The sequence below is a fragment of the Cyclopterus lumpus genome, chromosome 17, assembly GCF_009769545.1.
Source record: "Cyclopterus lumpus isolate fCycLum1 chromosome 17, fCycLum1.pri, whole genome shotgun sequence".
Lineage (NCBI taxonomy): Eukaryota > Metazoa > Chordata > Actinopteri > Perciformes > Cyclopteridae > Cyclopterus > Cyclopterus lumpus.
In genome coordinates, this window is record NC_046982.1 from 20383245 (window position 1) to 20410490 (window position 27246).

General features: G+C 39.9%; 1 protein-coding gene across 1 annotated transcript; it reads right to left on the bottom strand.

Moving 5' to 3' along the window:
- Positions 1-724: 724 nt before the first annotated feature.
- On the bottom strand, positions 725-26853 carry pth1r (parathyroid hormone 1 receptor). Its single transcript, XM_034555490.1, has 14 exons — positions 26774-26853; positions 21862-21919; positions 20307-20403; positions 13346-13456; positions 13017-13138; positions 9159-9253; positions 5044-5230; positions 3405-3558; positions 3002-3062; positions 1943-2009; positions 1721-1815; positions 1488-1629; positions 1183-1224; positions 725-1087 (listed from the first exon to the last, which is right to left on the bottom strand). The coding sequence occupies exons 1-14, from the start codon at positions 26851-26853 to the stop codon at positions 725-727; spliced, it is 1674 nt and encodes a 557-aa protein (XP_034411381.1).
- Between the last annotated feature and the right edge of the window lie 393 nt (positions 26854-27246).

Here is a 27246-nt window from a genome sequence, read left to right on the forward strand (position 1 = left end):
AACACCCTCAGAAAAATGTCAAACCACGCTAGAAAGTATAACAATAGGTGTACGACAACAGAGGACTTACCTGAGTACCTTCCCTTTACACTGAAGTGGATTTAAGTCCATGAAAGCTCGAACAGATGCCTCATATAGTAGCATTGGTTATTTCGTAAGCTACACTTAGTCTACCCACGCTGACATAACCCCCCCGCACACACACACACACACACACACACACACACACACACACACACACATACACACAAACATATACACACGCACACACACACAGACACCCCATGCGTCACTAAGGGCACTCAAAATCCACCTGGCGTTACATCGGTGTTTAAGGCTGTTCCTGGCAACGACTGTAACCCCCCCCCCCCCCCCCCCCCCAACGGTTTGATTTAAGCACAAAAGCTGAGCGCTCAGACATTTTCTCCCCCAAAAAAATATATCAACAGAAACCAAGATAACAACAGTCGTGGCAGTGGAAAAGAAATAAGAAACGTCAGTCTGTTTCCTCATTCCTTTTTTTTTTACACATTCAGGAGGTTGGGCGAGCGGGTCGAGAGGCTCCATCATCCGTCAGGTGGAGATGGAAGTGAAGCACCCCTCTTTGCCTTCGAGTCTCCATCTGTACCCCATCAGGTTCTGGCTCGGCAGTGTCGAAGCACGCCGGGCTACCCCCCCACCCCCCCTTCAGAACCATCCCGTTCACGCGGCAGACCCCGGAGGGTCACATGACCGTCTCCCTCTCCTCCTCCTCCACCACGGGCGAGGGTTTCTCGTTCTCGCAGCAGGGCCTCGCCGGGTGCTCCTCGTCGGGCACGTGGAGCTCCTGTCCCGACGAGGGCCCCGAGTTCTCGGAGACGGAGCCGTTCTTCACGTAGCCGGGGAGGTTCCTGTGCCCGTTGGCGGGCGCCGGGCCCAGCCTGGTGGTGAGGTGGAGGGCCAGCGGCCCCCTGGCGGTGACGTTGGTGACGCTGGTGTGCGACACCATCGGTCCGTAGCTGTAGGTGTTGCTGCCGCTCCGAGCTTTTCTTTTGAAATCCAGGGCCAGGGTCCTCCTGCTCCAGGACTTTTTGATCTCCGCTTGCACCTGGGAAGAAGAGTAACGTATTTAGCCACGCGGGAGCATAAATATCACGCCGAATATCATTTTTGGTGTGAAATGCAAAAAAATGAGTTTCTTACCTCGCCGTTGCAAAAGCAGTATATAATTGCGACTAAGAATCCCTGGAACGAGGAGTAGAGAAAGATGCGTCTTTAATGTGCACGTTGCATGACCTTTTAGCTGTATCACTTGATATTTAATATGGTAAAATAAATCATCAGCTATGCCTTCATTCCTCTTTATCTTCATTAGGATCTGGCAGTTAAATATTTCTATCCTGATCAAATCATCAGATTTTGAAAATAACATTCATATTTATTGGGACACCTGCAGCTAAATGTGCATTTCTGGTTATTTGCAACCACTTTTTCTATTTTTCTTTTACCTGGAAGGAGTTGAACAGCATCTCGTAGTGCATCTGTATCAGCCAGGGGACTCCGGACACCTCTGTGTACGGCATGGCGTGGAATATGATGTAGTGGACCCCGAAGAGCGGCATCAGCACCAACGTGGATTTTAACAGTTTCCTGTGACAGAAACATGATGCATATGCAAAATCAGGGATAAATACATGCATTGTTTTTTTTATCGTGCTGCACAACGCGTGGGACTCGGTACCTGTACTGCTGTCTCGTGTCACACCTTCCGGCATTTGTTTCTCGCAGTTTAGTTGCCAAGACTCTGATGATGTTCAGAAATAACATAAAATTAACCTGAAGACACAAATAGAAGCATAACGATATCAGCGAGTGCATGTGCAAACATAATAAGGTGTCATCCGACTCGTCTAGTGCCGCAGGTGTCGCGAGAGGTGGGGGGGGGGGGACGACACACACTTACCACGATCGCTGCTAGAATGGGCACTTGATATATCCATTTCAAACTGCCTGCACTTAAGTCCCAACACCTGCCGGGTAGATAAACAACAACACAGCGGATAAGCACGAGTTCAGTGAGGATGGAGATGCTCCTGGAGGCCGCGGTTCAACGCCGGTGTCTCCAATGATCGCTGCCGTCGACGCACAAATGTATATTTATATATTTCCTGTTTCCCTTTTTCTTTAAGATGGTATCAAAACACACTCGGCCTCATACGCAATCCTCTCTGAAAAGCATATATAGCACATACAATACTACTCAGGAGTGGACAATTATTATTTAAATTCTTTATTTTATTCGCATTATTATCCTCATTTCCCCCTCTTCTGTTGTACACTGCACCTGAATATCATGTGTACCAAGACTGAAACATTTACAAAGAAAGTGACTGTATGAAAATACATACGCTGTTGAAAACTAAATAAAAAATGAGTTTTAAAAGGGTTTTTATACCCTTGTATATGCTTCTTACTGCTGAGTGTACATGCGATGCAGGACCAATGTGGGGGCTGCAGATAGAGCCGGTGGGGGTGGGGGGGGGTGGGGGGGTGGGGGGGGGGGGGGGGGGGGGTGGGGGTGGGGAGGAGCAAGTTTTGGTTGGAGGCAGTTTTTTTCTTTGAAGGTGAATCCACTTTAATTCTTCTTTTCCTTCCTTCTTTGAACCAAAAGTTCCCCCCCAACGCCGACATGTGAAATGTGGATTTGTGGAAGGAGACTTGCAACAGAACACGACTGGGGGCGACTGTGGGTCAGTGGTTAGCAGGTCCGTCTTTCAATTAGGGGGTTGGTGGTTCAATCCCCGCCCTAGTCGATGTGTCCTTGAGCAAGACACTTAACCCTGAATTGTTCCCTGTAGCTGCTCTACAGTGTATGAATGTAACATGTAAGTCGCTTTGGATAAAAAGCGTCAGCTAAATGACATGTAATGTAATGTAACACACATCTGTGATCTACTTCAAAAATGTATTAAAAAAAATATATAAAATCCGACAGTTGTTAATACTATTGGTGCAGACTTACTCGGTGTCTGCGAACGTGGCTCTCATAGTCGCCCAAACTGTCACAACCATCGCCGGCACTCCTGAAAAAAAAAAAAAAGAACAAAAACATATATTCAAGTTACGGCCGTCTCCGTTCATATTGGAAATGAATTCCAGGATTAGCTGGTAGGAGGAGAGCCCGGGTAGCACAGCATCCACATTGTATGCGCTGTGCTGACGTAACTTCTACGCACAGTGTGTACAATGCAGGAGCTGTGAGGCCCACGTTCACGCAGTGCGTTTGTCCTCACCTACTTATTAATACAATATCAGGAAAATTTGACGGCGGCTGGCGTGTTTTTTGTTTTTTTTTGTTGTATCTGCACGCCGATTACTCCGATCCAAATGTAATCACGTTGAAGTAGAATGTCAACTGAACTCACCCCATCCAATCAGAGTGAATCCCCACAGATACTTTCTGTCGGAGAAGAAGGTCATGAAGATGAGGCTGTGGAGGTACAGGCCCTCCACCAGGATCCAGTAGTAGTTGGTGGCCAGAAAGTACAAGAACAGGGTCACGACCACCTTGCAGCCGATCTGCACGCGGAGATTGGAAATAATAATAATAATACATTATTGAATAGAATATAGAGTCGGCTGCAGCTTTAAAAAAAAAAAAAATACAATTGAGGAGAAGAGGAATACTTTCAGATTGAGAGTGATGATTGAAGAGCATCTACAGAACGCCCCCCCTCCCCTTCTAGTTCTGCTCCACCATCCAATAATAAGAGAAACACCACTTAGCATCGCTAATATTAAGGGACAGATATATAGTGTTAGATGTGTCAAAGGAGCCTGTACACACACACACACACACACACACACACACACACACACACACACACACACACACACACACACACACACACACACACACACACACACACACACACACACACACACACACACACACACACACACACACACACACACACACACACACACACACACACACACACACAGAATATATTGTGTAGATTTTGGATTTGACATTTAAAAAAATAAAAATATTTTTCAATAAAAAAGTGCCTGCTCTCTTTAATTAATCCAAACTGTTGTAACAAAACCATAAACAGTAATTGTTTATTTTTTATAATTTCTTGAAGTAATCAAGAGCTAGTTTAAGGATGTGTTTTAGGGGATCATTAATATTAGCATAACAAAGGGAGGGGGAGGGGGGGGGGGGGCTTTGTGCCTTCCTAGCAGTGTGTCAATGAAGGGCCGACCAATCGGGACGCATTTAAATAGTAACGTCAGGTCGTATATAATTATAATGGCATATTGGTGTCACATGAGTGGATATTGCTAATGAGCTAAAAAATAAAAAAAGAAAAATAGGGGAAAGAAAAATATAGTTAATTTATTTTGATAATTTCAAATGACATTAATGTGTCTTGATTCATTATATACACATTTGTAAGTCCCAAGTTTTATTCTGAGATGCTTTGTTTGAAAGTAGCATTGCTTTAATTGTTACACATGTGAAATTAAACACTTTCTTTTTTAATGTACATCGTGCAGATTTGTCTTCAGTTTGTGCGTTTGAAAAGAAAACAATACTACAACATTTGATGTTTTGTAGCAGCTGGCCGGCTCGTCTCAAAAAAGTGAAATGACATAAATACGTCAACCATTTACATGATAAATGTGCAATAATTGTCAAGAAAATAAATATAACCGTCGCAATACATAGCAAATGCAGAAATGCAAAAGCAGTCTTTTCATCCATACTGGTTACCAGTCCACTACTGGTCCCCTCTGTCTTTTCATCCATACTGGTTACCAGTCCACTACTGGTCCCCTCTGTCTTTTCATCCATACTGGTTACCAGTATGGATGAAAAGAGGCTGGTCCACTCCTATTCAGCATTGCTGAGCAACAGCAGGGTGTTTTTTTGTCATGAGGGACATTGGCAAATACATTATATATATATATATATATAAAAATATATATATATATATTTAAAAGCCTCTTTGAGTGTTTTTCTCTCTCTTTTTTATTTTTTCGTGTCGCTGTACTTACGAACTGTGTTTTGTTGGATGGCGGCGCCTCCGTGATGGACTTGAGGTCTTCCACCGTGACTCTCTCCATGTTCTCCAGGGCGGATCCGGAATAGAGCACGACATCCTTCACAAAAATACTGATGGCTCTCAGCATGTACGACACAAATAGGTGCATGTGGATGTAGTTCCTGGTGCAGTGCAACCGTCTGGGGAGGAAAGAGGAAACCAAGAGCAGGGAAGGTCAAAGAAATTGAAACACACACACACATCTCATCTTAATTAGAGCCAGCTGACTGTAACACATTCTTGAGATTACGAGGCTTGAAAAAGCACAAATATTGAATTGCTCGACTCAAAAGTGAGCTGTAAAAAAAAAAAACTAAATTGCAAGCATGTGTTTTTCAGAAAAAGCGTGCACATTTCCTTCCAGACGGAGCATTGAGTGTATCTGTCAAAAAGCTCTTCCAAGTGGGCCCTTTGGAGGTAACGCTCCAGTATTGGAATTAGGTTGCCGGATCAATGGCCGAAATAATAACATAAAGTCAAAAATATAAAGTCAAATTGAAGTTTGGAGTAAAAAAGTCGGTTGCTATTCAGTATTAACATTTTTCTCCTAAAGCTTCATTTGACAAGCTATCGCTCAGAGAACTATTGATTTAAAAAAGGGAAAACTAATCCAGCGTACATTTTCCTGGTAAAAAATAAATTCTTGACACAACTGCTAATGTGAAATATCTCTTTTCTGTCCCTGGAAAAACATTTTTACGAAGCTCTCGCGTCTAAAAAGCTGACATGTTTGGAAGGAGGATGACATGTCTGGAGTGCTCTGGAGCCCAGAGCCAGCATGTCAAGACGGGCCCCTGGGACAACTTATTAAAACTCATTTCTCTGGTGTGTTTTTTCTAAAAGCCAAGTCTTGACTGCCTTGCCTGTTTTTTGGCAAATCAATTTTTTTTGGGAACATTTTGGTAAACGGCACCGACACATCGAGACCCCCAAATAAAATAAGCCAATGATGGGACGAATGTGCCGAGCGTTAAGAAGCCGTGAAAAAAAAAGATTCATATTAATTTAAAGGTGTTACCACTCGGGTAAGATACGGGCTGATGGGGCATCTGTGGTAAATCCTCAGTAACAGTACACGACTGTATCTGGTGTTAAGAACGTCTTTTATCTTGTGTTAAGAACGTCTTTTCAGAGCGTCTTTTATATCGTTTTAGGAACGTCTTTTATCTTGTGTTAAGAACGTCTTTTATCTTGTGTTAAGAACGTCTTTTCAGAGCGTCTTTAATATCGTTTTAAGAACATTTTTTAAGAGCGTCTTTTATCTCGTTTTAAGAACATCTTTTAAGAACGTCTTTTATCTTGTGTTAAGAACGTCTTTTAAGAGCGTCTTTTATCTTGTGTTAAGAAAATTTTTTAAGAGCGTCTTTTATCTCGTTTTAAGAAAAAATTTTAAGAGCGGCTTTTATCTTGTGTTAAGAACATCTTTTAAGAACGTCTTTTATCTTGTGTTAAGAAAAAATTTTCAGAGCATCTTTTATCTTGTGTTAAGAACGTCTTTTCAGAGCGTCTTTTATATCGTTTTAAGAAAAATTTTTAAGAGCGTCTTTCATCTCGTTTTAAAAACATCTTTTAAGAGCGTCTTTTATCTTGTGTTAAGAACGTCTTTTGAGAACGTCTTTCATCTCATTTTAAGAACATCTTTTAAGAGCGTCTTTTATCTCGTTTTAAGAACATCTTTTAAGAACGTCTTTTATCTTGTGTTAAGAACGTCTTTTCAGAGCGTCTTTTATCTCGTTTTAGGAACGTCTTTTAAGAGTGTCTTTTATCTCGTTTTAAGAACATCTTTTAAGAACATCTTTTGAGAACGTCTTTCATCTTGTGTTAAGAACGTCTTTTAAGAACGTCTTTTCTTTTATCTCGTTTAAAGAACATTTTTTAAGAGCGTCTTTAATATCGTTTTAAGAAAAAATTTTAAGAGCGTCTTTTATCTTGTGTTAAGAAAAAATTTTCAGAGCGTCTTTTATCTTGTGTTAAGAACGTCTTTTCAGAGCGTCTTTTATATCGTTTTAAGAAAAAATTTTAAGAGCGTCTTTCATCTCGTTTTAAGAACATCTTTTAAGAGCGTCTTTTATCTCGTTTTAAGAACATCTTTTGAGAACGTCTTTCATCTCATTTTAAGAACATCTTTTAAGAGCGTCTTTTATCTCGTTTTAAGAACATCTTTTAAGAACGTCTTTTATCTTGTGTTAAGAACGTCTTTTATCTCGTTTTAGGAACGTCTTTTAAGAGTGTCTTTTATCTCGTTTTAAGAACATCTTTTAAGAACATCTTTTGAGAACGTCTTTCATCTTGTGTTAAGAACGTCTTTTAAGAACGTCTTTTCTTTTATCTCGTTTAAAGAACATCTTTTAAGAACGTCTTTTGAGAACGTCTTTCATCTCATTTTAGGAACGTCTTTTGAGAACGTCTTTTATCTCGTTTTAAGAACGTCTTTTTTAAAATCTCGTTTTAAGAACATCTTTTAAGAACGTCTTTTATCTCGTTTTAAGAACGTCTTTTCTTTTATCTCGTTTTAAGAACATCTTTTAAGAGCGTCTTTTCTTTTATCTCGTTTTAAGAACATCTTTTAAGAGCGTCTTTTGAGAACGTCTTTCATCTTGTGTTAAGAACGTCTTTTGAGAACGTCTTTCATCTTGTGTTAAGAACGTCTTTTAAGAGCGTCTTTTATCTCGTTTTAAGAACGTCTTTTCTTTTATCTCGTTTTAAGAACATCTTTTAAGAACGTCTTTCATCTTGTGTTAAGAACGTCTTTTGAGAACGTCTTTCATGTGTTAAGAACGTCTTTTGAGAACGTCTTTCATCTTGTATTAAGAACGTCTTTTGAGAACGTCTTTTATGTGTTAAGAACGTCTTTTGAGAACGTCTTTCATCTTGTGTTAAGAACGTCTTTTGAGAACGTCCTTCATCTTGTGTTAAGAACGTCTTTTGAGAATGTCTTTTATCTTGTGTTAAGAACATCTTTTGAGAGCGTCTTTTATATCGTTTTAAGAGCGTCTTTTATCTCATTTTGAGAACGTCTTTTATCTCATTTTAAGGACACCTTTTATCTCGTTTTAAGAAAGTCTTTTCAGAACGTCTTTTCAGAACGTCTTTTCAGAACGTCTTTTCAGAACGTCTTTTGAGAACGTCTTTCATCTTGTGTTAAGAACGTCTTTTAAGAGCGTCTTTTATCTCGTTTTAAGAACGGCTTTTCTTTTATCCCGTTTTAAGAACATCTTTTAAGAACGTCTTTTGAGAACGTTTATCTTGTGTTAAGAACGTCTTTTGAGAACGTCTTTCATCTTGTGTTAAGAACGTCTTTTGAGAACGTCCTTCATCTTGTGTTAAGAACGTCTTTTGAGAACGTCTTTTATCTTGTGTTAAGAACATCTTTTGAGAGCGTCTTTTATATCGTTTTAAGAGCGTCTTTTATCTCATTTTGAGAACGTCTTTTATCTCGTTTTAAGGACGTCTTTTATCTCAGTTTGAGAATGTCTTTTATCTCATTTTAAGGACACCTTTTATCTCGTTTTAAGAAAGTCTTTTCAGAACGTCTTTTCAGAACGTCTTTTAAGAACGTCTTTTAAGAGCGTCTTTTATCTCGTTTTGAGAATGTCTTTTGAGAGCGTCTTTTATCTCGTTTTGAGAATGTTTTTTGAGAACGTCTTTTGAGAACGTCTTTTAAGAACGTCTTTTATCTTGTTTCACCAGGGAACGCTAATCTTTTGCGAGCTCGGTAGAATAACAAATATCTGTATCCAAGCTTCGGTTTGATTTTCATGGGAAACTGAAATCAGCAAAGCATCTAAATGTCAGACAGTGGAGCGTTGCTGCAGGCCTGGAGGCAACTCCTCCTGGAAAAGCTACTCATATCGCAGTCTGTTAAAAGTCAAAGTAAAAGCCAACATTGACAACATGACATTAAATTGCGTGACACGGTATGTCGACCACGTGGTAAGAAATCGGTCTCATGGCAGTAAACCTTTACACTCCGTGGGGATCCCTGCTGCAAGTGCTCTAATCTATATTCCAGACTTCCAGACTCAAAGAATCGATTGGAAAATAATTCAGAAGACTGCACGGACTCACCGGAAATATCCCAAGATGACGACAGCTACCATGAGGGATCCAAGAGAGATGGAGTAACCGACCGTGTAGATGAGATACAGGCGGTGAAAGACGTCCTGTCGGTAGATGGCGAGGTGTTAGGATAGCAACACGGATAAAAGGTTCTCCATATTTATGTGAGGTAATGGATCAAACAATGGGGAGAGAAAATAAAAACACACTATATTTGTATGGTCATGAACAATAAAAAAAAAGAAGCCTCAGTCGCACCAATGAAATGTCAACATTCAGTATACATTGTCATCTTTTCTTTAAAAAATAAAAATAAAGGTCTGGTCAGGAGAGCCACTAACCAGACCTTCTGTGCATCAACATACTGAAGAGGCCAAGAGCCCCTTGTGACGTAACCAGATACCCCACCGCATCGGGGACCCCCCTTGTGCCAACATACGGCCGTCTTAAGTCGTGGCGGTGGTCTTGCGGTACGGTAGTTGTGCCGCATGGGGGCTTTTCATTCGCGCGCGCACATGCATTTGTCATCAACTGCTGCGACCGTTCCCTCGGGAGCCCATCAACATAAACATCTGCAGCCAGAAAAGAAACTGCAGGGCGCCGCGAGGAGGTTGTGCCCACATCCTCTGCAACACATTCGAGCGGAGGGGGAGGAAAAAAAAAACGTATGTGGGCCAACTAATGTTTGTATAGTTTCACGGGGAAAATAAATTAAAACGAGTACAAAAAATCTAATGTTTTTTTATCAATGAGTGACTGATTACTCTATTTCTCTATGTCCCCCTACATATGTCGTCGCCACTAGCAACGCTACAAACTGAAGAAGCCGCTTAACATCAATCTCTAATTTAATAACAATACGCCTCGTCCGTTTAAAAGGTTATAGACCGTTTTATACGCGAGATTAAAAAATGCTTCCAGACCATAAATTAAAAGAAATATATACCGTAAAAATTCCTTTAAAAAGCCACGTCAGCATCATAACTGCAATTTTACAAGAAAAGCTCACACACGCATCTACACGATAATGGCTAAAGTGCTATTTTTTCCCCTTTCTAGCCACATTAAAGCCCCAATTTCACTCTTCTTAAAAATACCCACTGCAAGTTTTATATTCTGACATTCCACCCTCGTGCAGGAGTAAAGAAACAGGAGCAACAAGGACACACAGCTTGAGTTCACATCAGGCGGATGGTTGTAAAAGATTGCCGCGCTCGGTGTACAAACAATCTTCTCGACGTGCGCTGCGGTGCCATGGTGATGTCAGTGTTTATGGGATTTTAGGATTGTAGGTTTGATTCCCACACGCTGATTCGGTTTAGATTTTAATGGTATATAGATGGTTAAAGGATCTTCTACACACACGACCGTCAGAGCATTATTATAGCAGAATAATGCGCTATATGTAGAAAGTGATGTCAACCTGAGCAGAGCATGACGCTGCTCTCTGTGGTTGTGTGTGTGTGTGTGTGTGTGTTGTAATCCCAGATTATCTGTGCTGTGTTTTAACCGAACCTCGAAACAGTAGAAAGATGAACTAAAAACATGTTTGTGAGTTGTATTTAGATTGTTTTTGTCCAGTTGTAAATTAAGCGTGTTTAACGAAGAGTTGAGATAATTACGCCCGTCTAAGAGACTGTAATTTGTTGGATTAGCTTTTAGTATATTTCCATTTTGTTTATTCATCTGATGCATCTAAAATCAACGCAAGGGATCCATGCATCCAGATACATGCAGACCCAGCCAGCACGGCTCCACAGCAGATCAGCTATCTCGGTCAACATGCACGCTGGGGGATGCATTTCTTAAGTGGACTACATTTACCATCGGTACTAAACGTACAGCCACACAAACATTTTCCACTTTAATAAAAGGCTGTTGCAAAAGTGGCTAAATGAGTGCCTTTATTGCCTCATTGCGTGTACTCACGCTCACGCTACCGTGGTGTGGATCGTTTATGGCCCAACGTTACATTTTTCTTCATCTGCCAATTGCATTAAAAAAATAATAAAAGGTGGTGTTAAAAAACAAACCAAATGGTGTAAATATCATAAACTTGTTTGCCCCTGAGCGCACTTTCTGCAATAATAATAAAATAAAAATGTCCACGGTTCCTGCAGCACTATATGCTGCTGCTCTATTTAAATTGGGATGTTAAACATATTTCTGCTTGTTTTATGTACAAACATTATAATCATCAGTATACTGATAATAATGAACTGATGGGACAGGTATAAAAACAAAAGTAATCCCCATATTAGCTCTGCCACTGAAATTATGCAACAACTGTTTCCTTTATTCATAACAGTAAATGATGAACAAAAGTACTACAATTAAATTACATTTTTTACATGGCTAGCCTTAGACTATTCAAGAATGTAGCCGCAAACCAAACGCACAAAAAAGTATATGCTGTTTTCCCATCGTTTGGCTCTAGTGAAGGGAAATCATGCTGCAGCATATAATTGCGGCGGTACCGATTCCCCAGAGTTCAGCTGATGGGGAAGAAGAAGTCCAACAACCACTTTGCAATACAGAAATATTTACTTACAAAATGTCTTCACAACGAAAAAAAAATCTCAATTATAAGGAAATGTGCAAGGGCTTCAATGAAAATACTTGCAGGCTTATCAGGTTATCTTAAGCACAAACTCTTGCCCAGATATCACTAAGATCTGCCCTGATCTTATCTTCACTTCAGCCAGGTTTCAAAATGCTCACAATCACCTTCAATTGCAAAAGTGAAGAGGGCCAGGAAGTCTCAAAAGGCTTTCTAACAGCCAGCGTTTTAGTCCGGTAATCCATGCCGATTATGTGGTTTGCGGCACATAGAGGGATGAACCACGTGTCTTAAGCCCTGAAAGAAATGCCGTTGTCACACCCTGATTGGCCGAGAGGGGGAAATGCACCACGCCACTTAACGAGGAGGGGACCTGCGCAACAGGTGATCTGAATAACCCTCCAATCAACCTTGGGAAATGGTGACAGCAAGTACCAAAAGAATGTCAGGTTTCCTCCAAAAGTGCACTTTCATTTTTAGTCGCCTTTTTTTGTAGGCTTTTTAATCTTTCAATGTGAGAATGCAAAGGTCCATGAAGAAAAGGCTGCCGCAGTTTGCTGTCAATGAACTAGATTGGCCCGTGCAGAAGGCTGACCTCTCACAATCAAACACCTTGAGGACATTTGGGATGAGTTGGACCGCCAGCTGTGAGCCGGCTCTTATCACCAATCATCTGTGTTTGATACTTGGCTAGAAGGGATTTGCTGCTCTACAGCCAGTTTCGCAAAAATCATACCGCATGGCTGCAATGTTCAGCTGTCAGTATCCTTGTGGCGATATAGTGCATCCAAATCCAACACATTTACAACACACAGAAGTGTGTTACATAGCTTAGCATACCGTTAGCCTCAAATGGCAATGAGGAACTACTTCCTGCTTTTGATTTCATCATCACCCGGAAGGAAAACATGACATAAGTACGTGTAGTCCACAGGTCTAAATATATTTTTGGTGATTGGTGAATGTTTTTACAATTTGCAAATTCCGGCTAACGGGGAGAGTGCTTTCAGTGTATATTTGAACACACATTTAGCGAATTGCACCCTCATATCATCACAGAGCAATCAATGTCATTGCGTCGCTGTCCGGATCTCGACATTCCATTTACATTTTATTCACGGCGTACATTACAGAGAAGGCATGCCGACAATGTGTGGCACGTTTTAAAAAAGTGGATTGTAATGAAGAGTTGCCTAAAAGGCTGCAATATCTATAACGTGACAATCTACTGATGTGTTCACAAAGGCATTTTTATGGAGGAAGGCCCTGTGACTGACAATGACGCATGGAGAAGAGACAGATCTCACCTTTTCATGGCTGTGGTTGTAATGGTAGAGGAATTTTGCGCATTCGTTATAATTGGCCCATGTCTTGTTGGCTGTAACCAGCTCCCATGTCCCATTATTGTCACACCGACGGTATGCCAGTCCTAGACATCAAACACAAAAAGGCTAGTTTTAATTACAGGATTGTACCCCAATACCGTCAATGACTCATCCTCAGCTTGCTCCTTATAAAGGACTAGCATCATTGTAGAAATTGCAAAAGAGGCCACGTTATGATCGTACAACGTACAGGAGCTCCCCCCCAAGGTTTTCTTTCACCGGCTGAAAATGAGCTTCAGGGCCGGTCTCACCTTTATGGTTGAAGTCGTGGATATACTCCGGACAGGCTGTGGACACGAGCTTTCCCGGAGGCCCTTCAGGCCAACAAACAATGCCATCCCATTCCGGGGAGCAGAAGCCATCTGCGGACACAAAAAAGCAATAGTGACTTTTAAAAATAGAGCCACAGGAGTGCGTTGCGTGGCTGTGAGGCATTTGACAAAAGCGGTACTGTTGCATATGTTCAAGGCTTCGGTTGTCCTTTAAAAAGTAGGCCATGAGGTACATGAACTTTACCCAGTGTGTATATTGGCACCGTATAACAAGCCTTGTAATTTATGGTGAGCCTTTTTTTTTTGTGTTTGAGGAAAACATGGTTTCACCCAGAGAATGAACCCCACCCATCTATTGTCATATAATTAAGACGTGCAGTCATGACATTCCCCGCTTGCAGATAACAAGTTGTACATCTAGCGTGCTCATTATACCTTGTTTGTTAGCTGCAGCAGATTGACATAATTGCTACATTGTTGATCATATTGTTTTTTTTATTTTGTACATAGCCTTTCAGTTTCAGTTTTGATCTCATAAAAAAATTATTCCCTGCAACACTGGTGTTGTATTGTAGAATCCGTAGTAAAATACAAGCTCTGCATTAAAAAGTGTATTTTCCTTTCTGTTTTTTTTTTTTTTACCTGCATTAGTTGGGGATACATGCATAAAAATATTGATATTATTATAGTTTTTCCATAATCAATTGGTTAATAATTGTAGTGCATGCAATGTCAAAAACTAATATTACATTACGTTTCATTTAGCTGATGCTTTTTTTCCAAAATGCCTAACAATAAGTGCACTCAACATTACTTGACATGTCATTTAGCTGATGCTTTTTTTCCAAAGTGCCTAACAATAAGTGCACTCAACATTACATGTCATTTAGCTGACGCTTTTATCAAAAGCGACTTACAATAATGTTACATTCATATACCATAGACACAGCTACGGGGAACAATGCAGGGTTAAGTGTCTTGCTCAAGGACACATCGACTAGGGCGGGGATTGAACCGCCAACTCCCTGATTGAAAGACGGACCTGCTAACCACTGACCCAACTATGAGAGGACAAACTCGAGTACAAACATAATTTCTTCAAGAAAGCCAAACTACAAAGTGCTATAAGTAAGTGCCATTTAAGTGCTACTACAGTGCTACCATGAACATATATTTTTGTATTCAAGGTTTAGTCGGAAAAGATGTGCTTTTTAGTTTCATAAAAATGTCACACAATTCTCAAAATGTTTTGTCTGACCTAGAGCCCAAAACTTAACAATATCCCATTATAAATAATATAAAACACATAAAAACAGCAAATCTTCACATTTGAGCTGGAAACAAAACTCCCCCCCAAAAAAGCTTTAAAAAGGAAAGAAAAAGTCCAGAAGTGCAATAAAAGTCATGTGATCGAGCTAATTGTCTGTCATCTCTCTACTGTCACTATCTAAGAAAGACATAACACACATGACTGTAAACCATAATTATTATAAGTCGTCTCTTGTCATCTTTGCTTTTCATAATGCATTTGCGGGGCAAAACACATTAAAATTAACCATCATTACAACCTACAATTATACTTGATTGCAGATTATGAGATTCACACTTTTTTGAGAACTGGTAAAGAAACATTTATACATGTTGGCATTCAAAAAAAAAGTTGTCCAGGAATCTTCTGAATATTTTTTATAGAGAACGCACAACATGAGACTTGCAGTAACACAAACCATTTCAGAAAAAGAGCCATTTCCCAGCGTAGAGACCCCTAATCATCAGTTAAATCGTGAACCCTCCGATAGTGGGAGCAAAGTCCCCTACCCCACAAATTCCTGGCAAAAAGCCTCCCTTACGGCTTGGCATTTATGTTATATTATTGAAAACATCTGCCCCACTCCGACCACTAATAAGCATCTATGGATAAAAACTAAAACTCTCCTCTTTGCAGCAGAGGCATTATTTTCTCATTCCTGTAATCACACTTACAGAGAAACATCTGAAGCGATGACGACATGCTCTTTTTTTTATTTGCCCGTCACTTGGAGCGCAAAAATTAAAAAGAGCAGACTGAGCGGAGCTGACTGAATCCTACAGATCTTCGGGTTGGAGAAAAACAGCGTTTAGTTTTTTTGAATTAAAAAAAAAAAAAAAATCACACTGACCACACATCCCAGGGAGGAAAAGTAGAATTGCTGTTCGCTTTTTGCCATAGGTTTTATTACCATAGGACCACCTACTAACAGGCTTAAATTAACCAAGGCACACACACACATATATATATCGTTTCCCGTAAATTTCGTGACCACGATTTAAATATAAATGTGACTATGGGAGGATTTTGGTATTATTGATGTCATTGGGGTTTTTCTTACGGTTTTCTCCCCCCACCACCCAACTCATGTCGAGACACATGCTGCACTTTCTCCTGATACATGCAACCTTTTATGATGATCGCCGATGTTATTCTTTTAACCGGACGCTTAAAGGGCCGAGCTATTTTCACACTGCAAGGTCTTTGGGCATCGAACCCACATCCCTCCTCCACTGTCCTCTCCAGGCAAAACCTCAAGTGTTTCCACCTCAATGAAAACCTTGTTTCTGGCATGAAATGGAGACTTTTATGTATTTAAAGCACAAAAGAGAGTGAAAAACAAATAGATACAATATTAAAAAATACAACCAATACAGAGGTTGTAAGACTCGAATTGCAGGATCAATTCATTCCTCAGCGCTAATCCTACTTTTCACAATAGCGTTTTAAAATAGTCATCACTCCACATCTCCTATAATAGTTCAGAAAACCACAACGTATTTATCATTTTTTTTACTCTGGGGGTGGTCAGGCAGGAAAGACAAATACAGATGCAAAGCCAAAAAGTCCTAAAAATGCATACAAGCTGCTATTCTCTTGAGTTTCCCCTCAACCCACAGATTCAAGGTCACACCACAATACAAGAAGAAGAAAGAAAAAGAAAATCACAGGAAGGAATTCTGTCCAAGTTCTAACGACCAGGAAACAGGAAAACGCTAGCGAGAGCACACGTAATGCTTTCCTTGAACTTTATCTCCAATCTCAGAGAGGCTCTTACATTGTAATCAGCGTGGAGGACAAACCGCGACACGATTTCCACTTTACAAACGAACAACCAGCTGATACGCTTGAGGTCAAATCAAGGTCAAGTGAACTGAAGTCAAAGTAATTCACGTGCAATTAAGTACGAAAAAAAAGACTCAAATCAAGCATGTTTAATGAGCACATATGTGCTTATCCAGGCATACAACAACCACATAGGGGACTCTTTTTCTTTATTAAGGTATAATGTTTATCTCAATTCCTTCAACTGTTATGTGATTGAACACACGTGTGCAACCTTCCAAAAGAGGTCAGAAAACTCCCCCCCCCCCCCCCCCCCGCCCCCCCACACACACATACAGGATGAGTCACGTCCGATGTGTGCCAGCAGCATCCGGTATGCAGGTCAGCTCCGATGTGAGAATGTATCCTGGATACGGCCCCTCGAGGCCAGAGGTCCCTGATTGACTTATTGGAGTCCAGGTTCAGTGTAAACAATCTACCGTTGCTGGCTGAGAAACACGCTCATGAAATGGTATAAAAGGCACGACACTGACAATGTGTGAACGGGTTGTAAAGTAACGACACTGAGAACTTCCCCGGCGTTCTCACTCGGCATCAATTCATTTCTAAAGGCTCAGGATGTCACATGCATGTGCTTACGAGAGCCTTTCCTTTCTTTAGCTCTCCTACAGCATCAACAGTGTTTAGCTAACGTAGCAAACTACTGTCACGAGTTGATACCGCCAGCAGCTTATTTCACGGCCCTCTGTGACATTTAAAAAACCCAAAATGTCTGAAAGTTACAAAAAGTTTAAAAAAAATGTTTTTAAGAGATCACCTTGAATTTGACATGGGCAATTTTCACAACAAATAATTTTTTTTAATTAAATGAAATTTTATATATATATATATATATATATATATATATATATATATATATATTTTTTTTTTTTTATTATTTATTATTTATTTTTATTTATATTTATTTATTATATATATATTTATTTTTTAAATCACCTTGAATTTGACATGGGCAATTTTCACAACAAATAATTTTTTTTAATTAAATGAAATTTTATATATAAATATATATATATATATTTATTTTTTTACATTTTTTAAATCACCTTGAATTTGACATGGGCAATTTTCACAACAAATCTTTTAATTCTTTATTAAATAACATTTAAAAGAATTATTGAAAAACAAATTTGCTTGAATTGTCCAATGAACATTTTTTTTATAGAGATATCAAATAATAACAATCCATATAAAAATACAATTAGTCAATCACTAAAATTGTTCTTGACTAATAAATTGATTATTTGCATATAGTCTATCAACTGATAATGAAAAAATAGCAGCAATTACAGGGACTCCCATTTACAAATCAAAGAAATATTATTCACTTTCTTGCCAACAGTTGGATACGTCTTATTAAAGTGTTGGCAATATTATCCAATAAGAAGATCCATACCACTCCAGTAAATATCACACTACAGCTAGCCAAAAAGTTCCAGCCTATAAATATTAGCACATAGCACTCTTAAGTCCACAATATGTTGTTTTCACACTTTATCTTTTATAAAGATTAAACAAACAACATAACGTGTTCATATGTGAGCTTTAGATTTATTGGTAGATTTCCAGTCTCTATGTAAAGCTCCACTAATCTGCTGCTCGCTGTATCTCCATATTTAGATTAATTCATGCGTCTTCATTCATCTTCACATCCGTTCTCTCAACAAGAAAGCAACAGAGCACACTAACCATAAAATGCCAAAATAGCATAAAGTAATTAAGCCATTTGACACATGTGCCCTTCCCATCTTAGCCTCGTAAAGATTGCGTGACATCTCTATATCATTTCTATGAATTTCAATCTAGAAACATTATGTAAATGAACAGCTGCACACCTGCCTAGAAGGCTGTTTGTGAAGTGTGCCACCAGGCTCTCCACGTGTCACTTTGACGTGTCAGGGTGGATTACGCGTGATGGTGGTCAGACGGTTCAGCAGACTCTCCCAGAGAGGCCTGATTGATGTTTGACTGACTGCTCCGCATTAGCATCCATTGTCATCTCATTACATACGCTTTGAGGAAAAGCACAGCGTTGTCGTAGAAGCCGATGAGATCTGCTCTTCGGCGCCTGCGGATCTCAACAGCCTTGTTATATTTTTCAAAAATCCAATTGGGGATTTTGTGGACGTGTATCAAAAGCACGAAACGTTTGAAATAACCACGCGGGGCATCGCACTGCAACCGGTGGGATACCGTCATCAAAAAGCCTTTTGTGTTCTCAGGCTGGAGGAAAAACCTTTTTTAATGATGTGTTTCATTTGTGAGGGTATGGTTTGAAGGGTCGAAAGAATTAAATGCGACCGCAATACACTGGGGATAAAAAAAAAAGACTGGTTTGGCTGTGGAATCCTTCCTCTGGACAATCAAACTGGGGAAATTGACAGTCACCACAACGAGATACAGTAGATGCTGCGGGTCTGCTGGAAAATAGTGCTCTCGAAACACAAATACACCCTCGGGGGGGGAAGATCAGATACGACTTCAATCCCAGCCTCCGGCAAAAGCCGCGAGGAGGGCAAAGGAAACATAAAAAGTATTTTATAATGTAACCATCAATTTTACAGACTGCATTCAACTGAAAGGCCACCCCCCAAGAAATATGCATTGGATTTGAGGGTACTGTATCACCAATACGTAGACAAGAACAATAACATCCATCAAGGTGGTGCACATCGTCTGCTGATTAGTATGAGCTCTTATCGTCCACAAATACATCCAAACAGAACAAAAATCACATTCAATCAAGACCACGAGGCCGTCTTTGTGGTCTCTCTCACTCCGACTCTTCACCATCATGGTTGTGCCGTTTAGTTCCGCCGCAGACCTTTTTTTTACCTTTTGTGCTGATTGATTTCTTCCTCCTTTCACTCCATCTTTTTTCCTGTTACTTCCCTGCCATGCGCATTATGTGTATTTCATATCTGTGGCCATGGGGTTCTGCTCCGTTTAGCACCCCCCCCGGGGGGATTCATTGAAGCTGCAATTCATTGTGAAGCTTCGTCAACAGCTGAGCCTTTTTTTTTTCTTTACTAAGAAAGCAATTTTTCTGAGATAAATGGTCCATGTCTTCCGTGGCATTCTTGGACTCTGATAAAGTAAGTGTAGCTATTGGAAAATCAAACTATTGGAGACTTAATCGGGATAATGAAGTAGGACCCTGCCTCCACATGAGCCCCTCAAAGTCTCCTTCACTTCCTACACAATTAGCTTCTTTAAGTGCAGCTAAGAAAGGCCTTTTGGTCGATGTACGCAAACAATGAACAGGCTGAAGGATTCTTATCCATTTATCTTTCCAAGAATCAAACAACAACACCGTAACCTCTTTGTCGTTGGCATGAAATGAGTCACCGTTAGGTTAAAAGGAGCAAATGATGGACCAGAAGAGGGTACAAATTTGATCAGGAAAAAAAGGATCTAGGATCTGCGATAATATCTCACTTCTCACTGGCTACAGTTGGTCTAGACTGAAAATATCTTAGTTATGACTTTTCCTCCAACGCCATTATGAAGTTGATGTTTGTGATTTATTGACTGAATTGGTGTAAAATTGGGTACCAAGTCCCCCTAAAGATGAATTGTTCCCTAATCGACATCACCAGGTTCTCTTCTTACGTCGTCCGGTGTTTTGGTTCGTGACCAAATACCTGCACAACTAATGAAATCAACGTGAACTTTGTGTAGTAATGAGCATATCTAAGTATGCTCACATCTAAGATGGTGAACAAGGTAAACATTACACCTGCTAATTCAGCACGTTAGCATCGTGTAAAGAGTTTCTTTACTCACCGGGAACCTTGTGCTTTGACTTGATGTTGCCCTCACACTTCTGTTTGGCTCTGAACAGCAGGCCGATCTGTTCATCTTTCGTCAGCACATCGTCGGCGTACGCCTGAAAATTAGAAAAATGGGAGTTAATGAAGGGACATATTTAAGGGTTGACAGTTGTAAATGCCAAAGCTGCATCCATAAACAACTTCTTTAAAACAGTAAGTCAATATATGATCCACCCAGGTGTTTTTTTTTTTTTGTAACCTATCTCTTGGATGACACTGAATTTACAAGGATTCATCCATTATCTAAAAAGGTAACCTTGGGTTTGAATTTGAGTTGATTTTGATAACTAAAAACAATGTTACTGGACTGTAATTAACTACAATAAATCAAGACGTTTTCTTCATTTCTACAACATGGTTTTCTATACGTAACGCCAAAGCTGTTGTAGGTATATATACTGATTATGTATACACCTAGCAGCATCAACATACAGAAACCTAAGGAAACAGAAACATAAGGAACACCATGTGGAAATGTGTTGTGAAGAAAAGTTAAATAAATAATGGTCCCGCCCTTTTCTCCCCAAAAAGGAGCCGTTTTTTTGCTTGTTTTTAAAAAAAATGTTAACCTTTCTGACCATAACTCAATGTTGTATTAAAAACCGTTGCTATATCCAGACACGGTTTCCTCTTCACAGCTGCTTCATACCCTCTGACCAGTGCTTTCTGCATCCCCGGTCGTTACGACTGCAGACACCATGTTCTATATCCAGTTTCCGTCTGTAAAATCGTCCTTAAAATGCACAATGCTGACATTTTTCTTGAAACGGAATAGGACGGCCTGGAAGACAGGCGATGGTCCGTATCTCAAAGGTCAGATCAGATTGTACTTTGACAGAGTGTTCACGAACAAAAGTGGTATTTATTTATAGCTCGACAAAAGCATGTATAAGATATATATTTTTCCTTGAATAAACCGTTTCTGTATTAGACCCAGGTTGTATTTCTGTTATTATATCCACTTAGAGGTCACTGATTGGACATGACAAATAACAAGGACGAAAACATTTCATTGTCAACGTGTTCCTACACCTTATATGTCCTCAGCTTTCGAACACTGTGTTGTGGAGTGGTACTTAAACCCGTGTTGTGGAGTGGCACCTCAGCTGTGGTTTTTCCCAGCTATTTTCAACATTTTCCATTCTCATAAGCCACGACTGGCTGTTTGCCCTCGCGGATCACTTTTTTTGGGTAATGACATATGTGACTCTATTGAAAATGACCACATTCATTTCTTAACAGAGCGTGACAAGAAAAAAGTGGAAATGAAAACAGGAGAAATTCAAATGCAGTGCTGAAAAAGAAAAAGAAAAAGTGAATCGTAGATCAGGGCGAGCAAATCCTCGAGGATTTTCTACGCTGTCACATGGGCTTTCTGTTCATGTCGCGTTGAGTCGAAATGCAATAAGCATCCGCACAATGGAACACAAACAAACGTGTATGCTGCAGTGAGCCTGGAGGTATGAGCTAAAAAAAAAAAAAAACTCTTATTTATTTGGTTCAATGATGCAGAGCAAACAGTACAAATTAAAGACAGACGTTTGCTCAGAGCAGCTGACTCCATGGCTGCAGATATAAATTAGAGGTCTGGATGTAAAGAAATCACACTCTGCTGTCAGTATTGATGGGAAGTTAATGTGTCTAAAAGGAGACTAAAGGAACAAAGGGAGGGAGCGAAGAGGTTTTAATGAATATGTATGCTACTAAAAATGTCTTTTTAAAGTGGAGGATTGAATAATAATCTGTGTGATTAGGCATCCAACAAGCTACGATACATTTGATCCTGCATAATTGTTAATAAAGACGTTAACTGTATGTTGCAGAGGTGCTTGAAGTATTCTGATATTTCACTGACAAACTGTAAGGATGCTTTTTACAAAAGAGTACAAATATTCAGTTAAGTATTACCAACACAATGTACCTAAAGTATCCAAAGTAAAAGTGGGTTTTTGTATTGTATGTTACAGTATTGGATTATTATTACTGGGCAAGCAGCTTTTTAAGGTGGAATTTAGTGAAGTAAAAACTACAATATGTCCGACTAAAGTGCTGTGTAGTATAAAGCGGTAGAATAAATACAATTACCTTTAATTTACCCTTGCAGTGAACATAGAACTTGAGTACATGTACTCACTGTGGAATGGCTCATTACTGTAGTATAAGTACAACAAGCCGTATTCTGCAGTTGGCAAAACTACCATTTTCATCCCTTTCTGGTGCATCTTTATCATCTAAAATAAGCAGCTGAAGTTCCTTCTAAATCTGCCGAGACGAAGAGCCATTTGGGCACAAAGATGTGTACACATTGTCTCCGGTGCAAGTGCGTCATTTGCCCGATCTTAAAATTAAACCGTGAATACGGAGCCGCCTTGGATTTAACCCACAATACCTCAATCCATCAATATTTTCACTACTTGCAGTCCTGAAATAAAAGATGTCCAGTCCGAGAGCTGAATGAGGTTTCCAGAGTGAAAGACGTTTTATGGCTTTGCACGGTAAACAACCACAGATGGAACAACATTTCGACCACAGGCGAACAAGGATAGATACTACCTGTTTACCGTGCTAACTATGCCAAGAGAGAATATTCCACGGAGACATTCATACTATTTTCATCTGAATAACCGGCCGGTGTTACTTCAGGTGAAAGCTGAACAAACAGGAAACAAGAAACAGTGAATCTGGGACGGTAGCCGCTACCGAAAGGGACCAACAATCAACGCCAATGGATGAAGTGAAGGAGTACCGGTGGTTCGGCAGTTCTGTGATTTTCTATCCCAATTTTGATGGAAATTAAAAAGCATCTACATTATATACTACACGTTGAGTTTTTGTTTGTCATGATGGTCATTCTCACTTCAAAGTGGAGTGAAACGTTGGTTATATTTCAGTTACAATTGGCTTTTCTTTAGCTCACTTTTTACTACAAACCTGGTAATCGAAGCTGCCTTTTCCAACACATTAAGAACACAAATCAAAGGATAAGATATGTTGGAGTGAAACATTAACCTAAAATGCAGTATGGAGTTTCAGGGGGGTATATTTTCTTTCTCAGAAACGGAGGGGGGTAAACGTCTTCATCTGCAGACGCTAGCAGCGACATAGGAGAGTATCGGGTACCGTTTTTAAAGAAGAGAATCCTGGGTAATAAGTGTGTGCCCCCGTGATTATTTTCCCTTCCTCCACTGGCCGGAGTCCAAAACCTCCAAAGTAAACACGACTCTTACAGGGAAAGAAACATGGGACATTCTTATTTACGGCGTCTCATTCAAAAAACACAGTCATCTTTTTGTTTAAAACTGCTTTTTCGGGCGCGTGTGCCAACAAAATGAAAATGTTGAAAAGCACACACCGTGTGTTTTCATCACTGGGTCGCTATAGAATACAAACTCTACTTTGAATAAAACCACAAGTTTCTATTTGTCTTCGCAAACCTGCGGCTTGATGACTTAAAACTGCAGCTCTCTCTCTTGCGAGGATATAAGACCAATATTGAGAGAACTGTTTTTAGGCCGGTGTGTCAAGACAAGTGTTGAACCACTACGACTAAACACTGACACATGTGAATGAAGGTACATTTACAGTTTTAGTTCTAATTCCAGCATCTGGTTTCCATGTTATTTTAGTGACTTAAATCTCAGCTATATTTAGTTACGAAGGTTTAGCTTGGCCGGTACCACAAGATGTCTTAAGTCTGCATTTGTTGATTTTTGAATATTTTGTGATGGATTTCTTTTTTAAACGTAGCGTGGATACATGCCATGCACACACAAGAGTGGAGACACTTGGTTTCCGGTACATTACCGACAGTCTTGATTGTGGACAGTCTTGCTTTTCTTTTTTTTTTTTGGGGTTGACCAAAGTCATTTCCTGAAGTGCCCTACAGTGAAAAGCTGGAGCTTGTGAGGTAGACTTTCATTAGAGAGCACAAAGCAACAAAAAAAAATGGGAGTATCCCAAAAAGTCTAAATGATCCGCAAAGGCGTGTAATTGTCATTTATACGTCAACAATGGATTGTGAGTTTAAAGTGCAGCCCGATGACCTCATCAGCAGTATCCCAGACCATGAAAAAGTTATCTAAATACAGTACAACTACACAACTAAAACTCCCAAAATGCCCAAAACGCTGCTTCAGATGGTTGTGACCTTTCCCCCGATCTCTGTTAGTCAAGTTAAAAAGAAATGTCTCGACCACGATCAAGAAGTTATTGTGGCGTTGCGTCTCTTTAAAACCTCCACACAGAAAATGCACGATGATCAAAAACCAGTAGATTAAAAAATATATTTGCAATAGCTGAAAATTTGAAAAGCTTAAGATGTAATGCAGAACAAAGCAATAAGGGAAATACTTTCATCAGTATTTCCAAATGACTATCAAACTAACTGAAGGCTCCTCAGAATGAATTATCGGAGGAAGTAAGCTATAAAGTATGCACAAGAATACTAATAACTGTGGTAAGATCAGACCGACTGGTTTCTAAGGGTTTTTTTAATAGTGGCACTACTGGAAATAAGGATATAAAAAAAGATTGAAAAGGTTCCTTCTGTTGGGAACATGGGAACAGGAGATGAGTTCATTTAAAAACTGAAAGGCGAGCTTGATGGCGGCGGCACTAGAGGACCACTAAACGTCCCAAAAAACTGGCTCCGCTCAGCCCGTCGCTGGCTCAGAGCCAAAGCAACAGTTTTGGGGATTTCGACAGCCTCTTCATCTTCATCGTCCGACATGAACAAAATACGTTTTTTTGGAATCAACGGCACTTTTTCCAGTTGTGATGCACCAGGAAAAATGTCCTCGGTAATAAAGATAGAATGACATTAGAATGCGTATCCCCATTAACTTCAATTTCACGGTGACAGCAAGTCTCGATGAATTTGGAAGTCAACGGGGACCGAATCAAAAACATCCGTTTTTACAGACTCTCGCACAACTCGTGCGGCATAATGAGCATAAATAAGTCTCATTTATCCAGTCGTATGCAAGCACGTGCGTCTTTGCAAGAACCTTCATGTTTAAAACGTAGTCTCGAACGTGCGATTTTTTTGGGAAAATCTTAAAAGATTTGCAAACAGATGTTTTCGCAGTTGTAAAATGTGGCGCCCAATTACTTAAATCTTGTGTTTATTGTCATTTTGTTTCCTTTAAAAACTGTGTATACATACGAGCTGTAGATACACACACCTCAGTGTTTTGATTGTCAACATGACATCTCTTGATTACAACTGTAATTACTGTTTCATCTGGAAAACACAAGCCTATTAATTTCCTCTCCTCTCTTCAGAGCCAATAAAAGGCCTCTCTCTGTTCGCCCGATGCGTCGGTGAGGATGAGATTTTTTTTTTTTTAGGCAAAACGTTCGTACAAAAAAACGAGACTTTCCTTCACGGATCACACTTCGTCACGTGGATGATAAATAATACGCAGATAATATTTACTCTGGTCAATGTAAAGCGCCTCTATTATGGGAATACAGTCGAATGTTGGTTTTTATGTGCTTGTTTTGGTCATTTGCCATTCTTTGCACCATAGACTAACATTTACTTCCTTGTTGTTGGCAGATACTCAAAATGTGATCCCGAGGGCTTTTTGGACTTTTTCCTGTATGTTTTATTTTTCTCCACAAAATAGAGAGGGGGGGGGGGGGGGGCGAGAAAATTATAACTCTGCTGAATCTTGTTTTTAATGGCCTGTCCACTATCTGGAAAAAAAACATGAATATGTTACTTTTTTGACATATTGCACCGCATGAATGTTTTTAGCAGGATGAGGTTCCTGGATACTATAAACTCTGTGAGTCAGTGCCACTCCTTTTCAACTGTGCAATTTTCTTTTGATGATAAAAACCACAAACCGCAATACTGGTTTGTCCCTTTTGGAAATGCTCGCACACCACATTCTGACTTAAAGCAGCATTTAGTTCCCTAATTATACCCTATTCTGGTCGTGAGCTTGAAGAACAGCACTCTTGTAACCTTGATGGAAACATCGTGTGTTCCCCCGAGAGCCGCGATCCGTGTTGTTCTCCCAAAAATCGGAAAGGACAATTCATGCCTTACATAAGTGGGTTTAATAAGAAGAGTATGAGCCGTTCCTTCCAATAAAGCAATACAAATGAAGCGTTTTAATTTTTCGGCGGAAGCTTAAAAAACTACTTAATGGTTATGCAGCGGTGAAAATGTAGCGGACATATTGTAATATCTTAATGGATGTCATAAAAGTGTCAGCTAATAGGACAATAGGTTACATGCATGTAAATAGTCATTTTTCATGTATAGATTATGAGGATTAGAGGTTACAAATATATTTTTACATATATAAAGTAGATTTTTGAATCCATCAGAGCTTTCCCCCCCCTCCGATGTAACAGATTGCGCAATTTTCACGACACACGCCGCGTAGCATCGATGGCATGCGACACCCTCTCAAGTCACAGCTTGGCATCCCTCCGTCGTAATCCTCTGAATCACAGCGGAGGATGAAACGCGAGACCATGCCCATGTTTATATTAGAATTCAGAGGCATTATTCATTCGTGTTGATTTTTTTTCCATCGTGAGAGGAAATGGAGGCCCAAAACCAATAAAAAATGTTTACATTTTGCAATCTGAGAAACTCAAATTGTGAAGAAACAAGCTGTGACGCTGGTATTGTTTTCATCTTGTGAGTGGAGACACCTGCTGCAGCGGTAATACCACAAAAGGCGGTTTTGAATCCTTTCTTTATATTTCTGCAGACAGATTGCGTCACCGTGATGGAGCCGTGCAAGGCGCCATTAACGAAAAATGAGGCGCCATTAACGAAAACCTTAACTTTTACTGTTTGAGATCGAGAGACGAAAGGGCGACGTTGTCACCGTGACATCACGCATTGGTTCGTCGTTATTTCGTTATTT